The 13,351-nt window shown below is 42.4% G+C and overlaps 1 protein-coding gene across 2 annotated transcripts in view; it reads left to right on the top strand.

Annotated features, from left to right (window-relative positions):
* Nucleotides 1-13,351, top strand: part of arhgef9a (Cdc42 guanine nucleotide exchange factor (GEF) 9a) — a 349,853-nt gene that overhangs the window by 270,595 nt on the left and 65,907 nt on the right. For both annotated transcript variants that reach the window (XM_060832122.1, XM_060832124.1), the window contains exon 11: nucleotides 3,025-3,156. In XM_060832122.1, the coding sequence (XP_060688105.1) occupies nucleotides 3,025-3,156 (132 nt within the window). The remainder of the gene's footprint in view (nucleotides 1-3,024; nucleotides 3,157-13,351) is intronic.

Here is a 13,351-nt window from a genome sequence, read left to right as displayed (position 1 = left end):
CAATCCAGATGTTTAAACTATTAATAGCAGAGACTACAATCATATTATGCCACTTTATCTCATGTAAACAAAAACTGATGTATTTTCTCAATTACTCAAAGGGAAAAGCTCTCAATCATGCAGTGGCTTCCTTTGGGTACAGCAGTTTCAACAGACTAATGGATTCCTGGGCTCTCATGAAGTAGACATAATTAGGGGAGAAGTTGGAGGACCACATCAGGGCATGGAGAGGTCATAGTTTCCCATGAATAGGACATGTGGAGTGTGTGAAGGAATTTGAGGGGTGAGGCATGGATGACCTAACTTCTGTAATTACACTAAGAAGGAAATCCCTGAGCACTGAGACAAGTCTTTTAAACAGCCTGTCAGCACTCAGCAAACCTGTGGCTGCCTCCAAACAGCTTATTAGGGTACTGGGCTAATTCCAGTTAGCATCTGCCATCCTCAAACAAAAATCTTACTGTAGGCACTTTGTCCAGAAGTGGGCACACCAAGCCAACAAATTTCTAAACTCCCACTACAATGTTCTAAGGTGAAAACCTAGCCCACCATATCCAATTCCTCCTGGATTGTTCCAGTTGTTTTTTTGCCTCTGTTAACCAGTCTGGAAACCACTCTAATCTCACTATGTTCCATTATGTTAATTCCAAACATGCCTTTTTCCAGTTTGTACTTCAATTCCTACAATTGAATTTGAAATTAGAACCACGCTCTGGATTATTCTTGTTCGTTGCACTCAGTGGGGAATAAAAGTAATTCTGGCTAATAGAGAATTGTCAGCCCCATTTTTAACTTTTTACAGCTTTCTTTTGTTTTGAATTTACATCCTGAATAACTACTAGACCCCTTTAAGACTCTCTTTCAGTTACGTCTGTTGAAGACTAAAAGCAATGATTCTTAATCCTCGCATTTAACACAATCTTTTGACACTAGGGATCAGCCTGTCACAGTTCCTTTCACACCTCCAGAACTTGCAGTTTCCTTGTGTCTTGGTGATCATAACGAACATTATTGTTGAAGATATTGGCTGGGACACTTGCAGCTTCAGCATAATAGCCTTGGATTTATATCCCAACTGAATTAGCAATATATAAACGTGTACATTTTTAAACTCGGCATGAACTGAAGATATAGTGAAAAAGCACTGATTTATGAAACAGGATTGGAATTTTGTTTCCAGTGGCTGCCTGATTGATTTGTCATTGTCTAAAAAGCTCTTGTATGGAAGTTTGTCACTGTCCAGTATGGCACAAGAAAGGCTGTGATGTTGCCTTAATATGTGATCAGGCAACATGCAAGGAGCAAGAGAATTGACGTTTGTGGGGGTAGGCCCTTCACCAGGAATGAGGCTGGTGGACGGGGCACAATCCTCATTCCTGATAAAGGTTATGCCCAAAACAACGATTCTCCTGCTCCTCAGATGCTGCCTGACCTGCTGTGCTTTCCCAGCAACACACTCTCAACTCTGATCTCCAGTATCTGCTGTCCTCACTTTCTCTAATATGTGATTACTCTGGGAAGTCTGAGACCATCACAAAATTGTGAGCCAGGTCTCACGTAAACAATCTGGGAGATCTGGCTTTGTCCCTGTTACATCTCCACGGTCAGTTGCACTTCTGTGTGAGTGAGTTTCAGGTCACCTGCTTCAGTAGCTTGAAGTGGCTACTCGGAATGGGGACAATTATGGTCAAAGGCATTATGGTAGGGAGTATGGTTGGGGCAAAAGAAAAATGGAGCAGGAGGAACACAATTTTTGGCTCTTTGTGTTTTTTTTAATGTTAATTCTACTGAAAATGTAAATGCAAAGCCTTTTTTTTAGATTTAGATTACTTACAGTGTGGAAACAGGCCCTTTGGCCCAACAAGTCCACACCAACCCGCCAAAGCGCAACCCACCCTTACCCCTTACACTACGGGCAATTTAGCATGGCCAATTCACCTGACCCACACATCTTTGGACTGTGGGAGGAAACCGGAGTACCCGGAGGAAACCCACGCAGACACGGGGAGAACGTGCAAACTCCACACCGTCAGTCGCCTGAGTTGGGAATTGAACCCTAGTCTCTGGCGCTGTGAGGCAGCAGTGCTAACCACTGTGCCATTGTGCCACCATGCCGCCCTTGTAGCACTGCTGTAACTTAAGGGCATTGCATAACACTATACAATCACCGAGGACTTTTTAAAGTGTAGTTTCTGTTGTAATGTGAAAAACAAGACAGTCAATTTGTACACAGTAAGCTTCCATAAATGACAAGAATGATCTGATGTTTTAATGATCTTGATTGATGGAGAAGAATTATTGGATAAATTAAACAGCCCCTTTTTGGTTGAACTGATTTCAAGGACGTGACATGAGTGGCACTGGGTGGCAGGATGGCTCACTGGTTAGCACAGCTGCCTGACAGTGCCAGGGACCTAGGTTCAATCCCTTGGGCGACTGTCTGTGTGGAGGTTGCACATTCTCCTGTGTTTGTGTGGGTTTCCTCCAGGTACTCCAGTTTCGTCCCACAATCCAAAGGTGTGCAGGTCAGGTGAATTGGCCATGGGAAATTGCTAAGTCAGGGGTAAATGTAGGTGAATGGGTCTGGGTGGATTACTTTTTGGAAGTGTGGACTTGTTGGGCTGATGGGCCTGTTTCCATACTGTTGGGAATCTAATCTAAGACATAGGCAAGGTGAATCTGAGCTCTGTAATTTAGGTACCTGCACTGTTCCTTGGGTCACCAACTTCCCAAAAGGTCATAAAACAGCTGGTTGCTTTTCCATTTATGCTATAGTTTGATAAATAGTCCAATCAAGTTTCAATCTTTGTTTCCTGATATTAGCTCACATTACAAGTAAAACAGTTACAACTACATCTGCTTTCTACTCCTTATGTATTAATGGTCAAAAAAGGTCAAATTTGATTAGATCAAATAGATAACAGTAATAAAGCTTCTAGGCTTTTCAAAAGATTTAAATATTAGATAACTTCTCAAGGTTAGAAAGATGCAAGTTGTTATATAAGATGTTTTTGATATTTTAAGGGTGATGATGTTCTGGACAGGAGCTCTGAGTTGATTTATTCTGGGGAAATGACATGGATTTACCAGCCTTATGGACGGAACCAGCAGAGGACATTCTTCCTATTTGACCATCAATTGGTGATGTGTAAAAAGGTAAGACACTTTTAATGTGGATCCTCTATGTTTGTGGTTATCTGGTTATGGTGAGAACAAGAAATAAGCTCCAAAAAGGAACATTTTTTGACTATTTTATTTCACCCTTAAGAAAACCTCCCACCCACCAAATTGCTGTTACAATGTTGGGCAAAAACTGAAAGACTACAATTAGCCTCAGAGTCTATCTGTCAGCGAAACACACGGCACTTCAGTTTTCTGTCCACTGAGTCCTGCTGATGAACAACCTCCTCGGGTAGATGATGGTACTGTGCTGGTAACTGAGGAGCTGTGTGCAAGAAAGCGTCTATGGATGAAAAATATATATTCATTTACATTCATTTTAAGGGACTTTAAGTGTCCTTAAAACTCCAGAAATGGTGTCCATGGTGCACCACATTCTTCTGAGGTGAAATGTGTTGAACGTCACATTGGTGAGCGCATGCAGTAGGTAGATCATCATGTCAGTGAGCATACAATGTTGATTTGATGTCAGTGCTACCATTTGGAGCTCAGTGCTCTAGCTAACACCCTCTCTTAAAGAGTGGAACATGCATTCAGGAGGAGAAAAAGTTTCTAAATAGCATTATTGAAAAAGATAATTAACTGCTTACAGATGAGTTACTGGTTCTTTTCTTTTTTTTTAGTTCCTGCATTTTAGTGCTATCCATTTTCAAAGTCTAGAGGGAGTCAGATGAAAGGTTGTGAAAGGGTTTTAACAGACTTTAAGGTTTTTACACGATCATTTGTTCAGGATATGGGTGCAGTGGTCGCTTTTTGCCTTAGATTACTGCATAACTTGGAAAATAAAGAGACCACAAAGTTCAGGACAAATTGATGGGAAAAAAAGGAGTGGAAGAAAAGCTGGGATGTTCAGAGAGTCATTTTCTAATTTAATTCTGTGTGGGCAATATTGTATGAAGTATCTCTGCTTTATCAGGATGTCCACACATTGAAATGTGTAAACTGTTTGAGCCACAATTAGAGACTCAGAACAGGACAAAAATCACATTGGCACTGACTGTGAAGGGATCTGTGATAGTTACATTGTGTGTCTGATATTTACTGAGTTGAAGTTGCATGCAATGTCTTGGAGTTCTGCTTTTGTATAAGGACCACAGAGGCGCTCCCTACAGCAGAAGCTGATTGTAATTCGTTCTCTGTTGTCAGAGTCAAAAAGTTGAGGTGAGCAGTGACTTCATTAGCATTGTGAGCATAAATTGGTGGTGCCATAAAATAATATAGTTAAAAATCACACAACACCAGGTTATAGTCCACCAGGTGTATTTGGAAGTACCAGGTTTCAGAGCTAGCTACCTGATGAAGGAGCTTGTACTTCCAAATAAATGTGTTTGACTCTAACCTGGTGTTGTATGATTTTTAACTTTGTCCACACCAGTCCAACATTGGCACCACCACATCATGAAATAATATAGAAGCCATGTTATTTTGCAGGTGCTAGATGCCAACTGTGCCCTATAACAGAACTGGAAGGAATTCAGTTCCTTCAGTGTATGTCCATGGGCGATGCATCATGCAGGTCACATGGTATCTGGGCAGCAGTCATAATGCCTTTGTTCTTTAACAGTTTGCTATGCCTGTAGCTTTTGAGGCACTACAGCAAACCAAAGAGTTGCTACTAAGCACCAACAGCTATCCACTGACTATATGGGTGATGACTCTATTGCAAAGTCATACTAAAACAATGCTTACACTACTGAATCACTCTGGAAGAATCCTGCAGAAGTTGTCAACTCTTCATGCAGATGTCAAGGTTTGAAATAGTGCGAAATAAGTGGTATAGCTGCATCATCAATAGTGGGTTGCTGCTATCACCAGGAGAAAGTGAGGACTGCAGATGCTGGAAATCAGAGTCAAAACGTATGGTGCTGGAAAAGCACAACCAGTCAGGCAGTATCTGAGGAGCAGTAGAGTCAATGTTTCGAGCATAAGCTCTTCATCAGGAATGCCTGATGCTCAAGCTTATGCTTGAAACGTTGGCTCTCCTGCTCCTCAGATACTGTCTAACTGTGTGTTTCCAGCTGCTATCACTAGCCATGTGACAAAAGCTGAAGAGCAGGAAAACCATCAGAGAAAAGGAGGAGGAGAAGGAGGCAACTTAGATAGCTCCTTTCAACCAGAGCTGTCTGTGAATAACTCATTCAAGGGCTACACTAATAACTACAAGCCCAATTCATCGTTTACCTACTCTCCCATACATTGCCTTTCCTCTGTCACTGATCAACACAGCATCCACTTGACCTTAATAAAACATGTAAAGTCTATTGAAATAGATAGTCAACATAATTTTCTTTAAGTAGTATCATATCATATTGCAAATAAAAGTGAGCCAGTCATTCCCATGTATTCATTCCCAGTTCCTCCCTTCATACATGATTCTTTATGCTAGTCCTCCTTACACCATGCTGCATCCTGGCTGGTGGAGGGCTGCTGACATACAATGGGACAGATTGCAGGAATACTTGGCAGGACTTTCAGGAGAAGCTTTGTGGCGAAAAGGCCCATCTTTGGATTCCACCATTTCAGCACGAACAGCATCATTCTGGGCTGGCTGCCTGACAGGCAACAGCAAGAACACTGGCAGAGTGCAAGGGGTGAGTGGAGGAATGGTTTATTCTTGGGAGAGGAGAGCAAACTTCCTTAGTGACACCTCAGCAGTTCTAGTCATCTGTTGGAAAGCAGATCACTGGATGACAGCAGTCAGGTGTTCAGATGCTACTGTTTGTACTATAGAGACAAGACTGACCATCAGATGGTATTTTGGTGAAGGGTTCTTTAGTGAATGAATGAAATTGGCTATCATTTCTAACATGGGAAGGATCAGCGTCAAGCTTTGTGCCAACACTGTGCAAGTTGGTCCAGGATACCTCTCTGCTCATTAGCATTGACCACAGGCTCTCTGGCTGACTTCCCAATGTATCAAGCATTTGGTTTGCATACCTATTAATATTTTCCTGTAATCCACAACAATAGAGACCTTTTTAGATTAAATTAGATACCCTACAGTTTGGAAAAAGGTCATTCAGCCCAACAAGTCCACAGTGACCCTCTGAAGAGCAACCCACCCAGACCCATTCCTTCACCCTTTCTTTACCCCTGACTAATGCACCTAACAGTATGGGTTATTCACCTGGCCTGCCCATCTTTGGATTGTAGGAGGAAACCAGAATACCCAGAGGAAACCTCTGAATAATCCCTTTCTAGTAACTGCTGTTGTTTAATCCAGATGCAACTTCACTCTGCAGTAAAGCTTGCTTTCTGCCCTAATTGTAACCTATCTGTGCCCAGTGTTTGATCATGTTTAAGACCTCTATTCTAGCCTCTAAGCTTTGTGCATAGGAAATCATATCTCACAAACTTGATTGAGTTTTTTTGAAGATGTATAAAAGAAGATTGATGAGGACAGTGTTGTGGACATGATCTATATGGACTTCAGTAAGGCATTCAACAGGGTTCCCCATCGGACACTGGTTAGCAAGGTTAGATCTCATGGAATACAGGGTGAACTAGCCATTTGGATACAGAACTGGCTCAAAGATAGAAGACAGAGAGTGATGGTGGAGGGTTGTTTTTCAGACTGGAAGCCTGTGACCAGTGGAGTGCCACAAGGATCAGTGCGGGTCCATTACCTTTCATCATTTATATAAATGATTTGAATGTGACCACAAGAGGTATAGTTGACACCAAAGTTGGAGGTGTAGTAGACAGCGAAGAGGGTTACCTCAGATTACAACAGGATTTTGATCAGATGGGCCAATGGGCTGACAAGTGGCAGATGGAGTTTAATTTAGATAAATGTGAGGTGCTGCATTTTGGGAAAGCAAATCTTAGCAGGACTTATACACTTAATGGTAAGGTCCTATGGAGTGTTGCTGAACAAAGAGACCTTGAAGTGCAGATTCATAGCTCCTTGAAAGTGGAGTTGAAGGTAAATAGGATAGTGAAGAAGGCATTTGGTATACTTTCCTTTATTGGTCAGAGTATTGTGTACAGGAGTTGGGAGGTCATGTTGCAGCTGTACAGGATGTTGATTAGGCCACCTTTATAATATTACATGCAATTCTGGTCTCCTTTCTATCTGAAGGATGTTGTGAAACTTGAAAAGGTTCAGAAAAGAATTACAAGGATATTGCCAGAGTTGGAAAAAATGAGCTATAGGGAGAGGTTGAATAGGCTGGGGCTGTTTACCCTGGAGCATCGGAGGCTGAGAGGTAACCTTATAGAAGCTTATAAAATCATGAGGGGCATGGATTGGACAAAGAGACAAAGTCTCTTCCCTGGGGTGGGGGAGTCCAGAACTAGAGAGCATAGGTTTAAGGTGAGAGGGCAATGATATAAAAGAGACCTAAGGGGCAACTTGTTCACGCAGAAGCTGGTACATGTATGGAATGAGCTGCCAGAGGAAATGGTGGAGGCTAGTACAATTGCAACATTTAAAAGTAATTTGAATGGGTATATGAATCAGAAGGATTTGGAGGGATATGGGCCAGGTGCAGGCAGGTGAGACTTGATTGGGTTGGGATATCTGGTCGACATGGATAAGTTAGATCAAAGGATCTGATTCCGTGCTGTACATCTCTATGACTCTGTATATCAGTAGCATGTAAGCAACGTCAGAATCTGAACTGGTGACTGAGAGTTTGAAATTAAGAGACAATGCTGTGCTATCATAATCACCCTCTTTGTGTTCCTCCACTGTCTGATTAGTATGTACCTCACTGAAATCTAAAAGGAATAGGCTTAAGGCAATGTTTATGGTACATATTATGGTTATAACATCTGCAGTGTGTAAATTAGATGCAATGGGAAGCATGAAGAAGGCTACCTGTATTTCACAGGGATCATTCCCTCCGGCCATCCTAGTCTATTCTACGTCATCCAACACCAACCACCCCCCTTCCAACAGCACCTTCCTGTGTAACCACAGAAAATGCAACATTTGCCCCTTCGCCTCCTCCCTGCTCACCATCCAAGGGTCTAAACAGTCTTTCCAGGTGAAGCAGCATTTCACGTGTACCTCCTCCAATCTTGTGGATTGTATTCGCTGCACCCAATGTGATCTATTCTAGATTGGAGAAACCACACACAGTTTGGGTAACTGCTTAGCTGAATGCTTCCAGTCTGTGTGCAAGCATAACCCTGACCTCCTTGTAGCCAGTCATTTTAACACAGCATCCTATTCACTTGTCTGTCCTTGGCATGCTGCAATGTTCCAGTGAATCACAGAGCAAACTGGAGGAACAACATCTCATTTTCAGACTGGGCACTTTAGAGCCTTCTGGACTTAATATTGAGTTCAACACCTTCAAATTGTAAACCAACTCCCATTCCTTCCCTTTTTTTAAACTTGTTACATTCTGTTATTACGTCAATCCCTGGACATTGTTAGAGAGGGAGCACACATTGCACACTTGAAGCTTCATGTGCCCGGCGGGTACCCCAGGCAGTGGAGTGCGGCAGTATCCCCTCCAGTGATATCTTAATTTAAAGTTCCCTAATTTTCCTATGAAAATCTGAATTAAGCTATAGTGCCCTTTATTTAAATTTGCTTTGATTTATTAAATTTGGTCTTATTATTTTCATTTATCAAAAATGAACTCAAATGTGTACATACAGAGCAGACAGCCTATACTGAGGGATTGACAGAATGGAGATGTAAACTCTGTGGCAAACAACAAACAATCTTTGCCAAGGCATTCTAGTCGTAGTATATTCTGCACTGAGAGAATTGGAGATTCTCTTATATTGGATATGAGTCCTGACTGATAGAAATTATTGGAAAGTGAGTAATGGTGGTGCTCTTTGTTGTACTTGACATTTGGAGATGCATCCAGTAATCATGGGTACTTGTTCAAGGCGATTGAACTTCTTGAAGAACTACCTTCAGATTCTTGAGTATTGTACTTTGGTATTCATGCCTTAGCTATCAGCTCCCAAAGGCAAAACTTCTGGACCCTTGCAGGTATGGTTAGATTAGATTCCCTACAGTGTGGAAACAGGCTCTTTGGCCCAACAAGTCCACACCGATCCTCTGAAGACTAACCCACCCAGACCTACTTCCCTCTGACTATTGCACCTGACACTATGGGCAATTTAGCATGGTCAATTCACCTAACCTGTGCATCTTTGGACTGTGGGAGGAAACCGGAGCACCCGGAGGAAACCTACGCTGACACGGGGAGAATGTGCAAACTCCACACAGACAGTCGCCTGAGGTTGGAATTGAACCTAGGTACCTGGTGATGTGAGGCTGTACTGCTAACCACTGAGCCACCATGCTACCATATAGGGCATCTAGCCTACTCACCAGTCCTCTGCTAATTAACTCTTCATGCAACATTAGGTGTATGGCATGCTTACCTTTATTGGTTGGAGAATTGAGTACAAGAGTCAAAATATTACATTGCAAGTTTATAACACTTTGGTTAGACTACACTTAGAGTATTGCATTCAGTTCTGGTTACCACATTACAAGAAGGATATGGAGGCTTTGGAAAGGTTGCAGAAGAGGTTTACCAGGATGCTGCCTGGATTAGAGGGTATGAGCTGTAAGGAGAGGCTAGAAAAACTCATGTTATTTTCTCTGTAGCAGCAGGAGCTGAGAGAAGACTTGATAGAAATCGGTACAACTATGAGATACATAGATAGGGTTGATGGTCAGAATCTGAGCTCAAATGTCTAAAACTAGGGAGCATGCATTTAAGGTGAGAAGGGCAAAGTTCAAAGGAGATGTGGGGTCAGGTTTTTTACACAGAGAGTGGTAGGAGCCTGGAACACACTGCCAGGAAAGGTCGAGGAGACAGATATGATAGGAGCATTTAAGGCACTTTTAGGTAGCATCTAAATGTGTAAGGAGTGGAGGGATATGGACCAAGGGCAGGCAGAAGGGATTAGTCAAGTTTGATATCATATTTGGCAAAACATCATGGGCAGAAGGGTCTGTTCTATGTTTAATCTGTTACACTTGCATGCTGTTTCACAGGGTGGGTGGACTTTCCTCATGACTGACAACAGGGAGGAATTTATGATTTTGAGACTCTTGCCAATGTATGCACTCAGTGAACAGCATGGATGAGTGCATATTTAATTGTGGATTGAAATAGGAAAAGGACTATTTTAAAAATCAAGGTTTGTGGAGAGGATTGCTGCACCTTTACAGTAAAATGGAGGAACATAACAAAAAGCAGCAGGAGTAGGTCATTCAGTCCTTCAGATCTGTTTTGTCATTCAACAACATGATGGGTGATCATCCAGCTCAGTACAGGTCATTCTGCTATAACACACATTTCATCAAAGCAAATTTGCTGTAATGTGATTGACACATTGGAGATGCTGTTTGACATCGCCATCAATTCTTTCTATCACATGGGGTTGCAAAAGAAAGCAACCATTGCAGTAGAGAAGAACTGCCTGTACCCTGATCCCACTTTTCCCGTAACCTTTACTCCCTTTAGCCCTTTACCAACTTGCAGAGAATTCCACAAGTTGACAATTCATCTGGATGGGAAGTTTCTCCTCATCTCAGTGTTGTATGGCCTACCCCATATCCTTAAACTGTGACACTGGGTTCTGGATTCCCAAGTCAATGGGAAATTCTTTCCTGCATTTACCCTGTACAGTCCTGTTAGGATTTTATAGGTTTCAATAAATTCCCCTCCAATTTTCTAAACTCCAGTGAAAATAGTCCTAATCAATCTTCATACATCAGCCTTGCCATCCCAGTCTGGGAAACCTTCAGTGCACATGGCTAGAACATCCTTCCTCGAATAAGGAGATCAAACCTGCAGACAGTGCTGTAGGGCAGGTCTAACCAAGGTTGTATACAATTGCAGCAAGATACCCCTGCTCCTTTACTTGAATCGTCTCACTATGAAGGTCAAAATACCATTTGTCTTCATCTCCAGCTATATCTTTCATCGACAAGTGTATGAGGATGCACAGGTCTCATTGCGTCACCCTCCTTTCCCAATTTGTCACCAATCAGATAATAATCTACCTTCCTGTTTTTGCTGTTTTGCTGTTTTTGCTCATCCAGTTTTCTGTCATCTAAAAACTTGGATAGATTATATGTATTGCCCTCATCCAAAACATTACTACAGATTGTGAATAGTTGGGGTTGGAGCACTGACTCCTGGGGTACCTCTTTGGTCACTGCGTACAACTCACAAAAGACTAATTTATTCCTACTCTTTATTTCTTGTCTGCCAACTAGTTCTCTATCCACGTCGGTACGCTATCCCAATCCCAGGCAGTTTAATTTCACATGCTAGTATCTTAAATAAGACCTTATCAAAGGCCTTCTGAAAGTTCAGATAGGCAACACCCACTGGATCTTCATTAAACTCTACTAGTTACATCCTTGAAAAATACATGTAGATTTGTCAATGTTGATTTTCCTTTCATAAATCCATGCTGATTCTGTCTGATCTTGTCACTGTTTTCTAGGTTATCTGCTGTTAAATCTTGTATAATGGATTCTAGCCCTTTCCCCGCTACCGATGTCAAGTTAACCAGCCTATAATTCCTTGTTTTATCACCACCTCTTTTTAAATAGTGGAGTTACATTAACTACCCTCCAATCTATAGGAACTGTCACAGAATCCATAGTGGTAAATACTAGCAAAAACAGAAATTGCTGGAGAAACTTGAAGTCTGACAGCATTTGTGGAGAGAAAGCAGAGTTAACATTTTCAATCCAGTCACCCTTCTTCAGAACTGATTGTAGTTAGGAAAAGGTTAGAAATATGATAAGGATGGGATGGAAGGGAGAAGGTGTAAACGATAGGTGGAGAAGGAGCCCAAAGAGAGAGAAAAACAGTTGAGCTGACAAAGGAATGGGTGAAGGTCATCCTGGGGAAAGAATAGCTGCTACTCGGGAACATTTGTCACTGACAATTGGTTGGTTGAGGTAACCCCGAGCTGTGTAGGGATTGGAGTAAAGACATGAGAGAAGGTGCTCAGGCCCTGAAGTCATTGACCTCGATATTATTGAACCTGAAGATGACAGGGTCCCCAGCAGAAAATGAGATGCTGTTCTTCCAGCTTGCACTGACCTTCCCTTAAGCAAGCCTGAGACAGGGAACACAGTGGTATGTTGAAATGGTGGGCAACAGGAAGCTTAGGGTCACTTTTGAGGACAGAACTAGATATCCTGCAAAGCATTCACCCAGTATGTGTTTCATCTCCCTAATGTATAGCCGACCTCATTGTGAGCAGCGAGATGAATGCAACACCCACTTCCTGAAACTCCATCCAATCTCTTAACTTCACCTCCCATCATGCATTTACTATCCTTTCTGACCTTGTGTTGCCTGAAGCTGAATGTTCGGTACTGAGTAAAGGTCTCAATTTTATCCCACATCAATGAATTTTGAGTATGACATGATGTTGAACACTTCTTCCGACACCTTTGACTCAATGCCCATTTCTTTGGACGAGAGTCCTCTCCCCCTCCCATAGATCCTTCAACCACCTCCAACATTCTCCCTTCTCCTAGACCTCACCCTCTGCCTGTGTACCTGAACCTATTCATCGAGAACTGTCAGCGTGACATTAATCGCCTCAATCTATCTGCCCCCCCACCCCTCGTACTTATTCAAACCCAACTCCATCTAAACTGACTGCACTCTGTGCTCTCAGATACAATCCTGACTTTGTAATTAAACCCACCGACAAGGGTGGTGCTGTTGTTGTCTGGCGTACTGACCCCTACACTGTAGACACTAAGTGCCAGCTCTCAAATACCTCTTCCAATCTCCCCCGGACTCATGATCCCACCATGGAACATCAGACTGTTGTGTCTTCAACAGCAACTAATTTCATTTTGTCTGGTGACTCTTGCCGAGATATTTGTATCATCGATAGTCACAGGTTGAGGCTGGCTAACGTGGTGGTAAGGACTAGCCAGGGAACTATAGTCCAGTGAGCCTGACGTTGGTGGTGGGCAAGTTGTTGGAGGGAATCCTAAGGGACAGGAATTACATGTATTTGGAAAGGCAAGGACTGATTAGGGATAGTCAACATAGCTTTTTGCATGGGAAATTATGTCTCACAAAGTTGGTTGAGTTTTTTGAAAAAGTAACAAAGAGGATTGATGAGGACAGAATGGTAGACGTGATCTAAGTGGACTTCAGTGAGGCGTTCGGCAAGGTTCCCCATGGGGAACTAGTTAGCA

The sequence above is a fragment of the Hemiscyllium ocellatum genome, chromosome 11, assembly GCF_020745735.1.
Source record: "Hemiscyllium ocellatum isolate sHemOce1 chromosome 11, sHemOce1.pat.X.cur, whole genome shotgun sequence".
Taxonomy (NCBI): Eukaryota; Metazoa; Chordata; class Chondrichthyes; order Orectolobiformes; family Hemiscylliidae; genus Hemiscyllium; species Hemiscyllium ocellatum.
The sequence above is the reverse complement of the archived record's forward strand: the minus strand, read 5'-3'. Positions and strand labels throughout refer to the sequence as shown.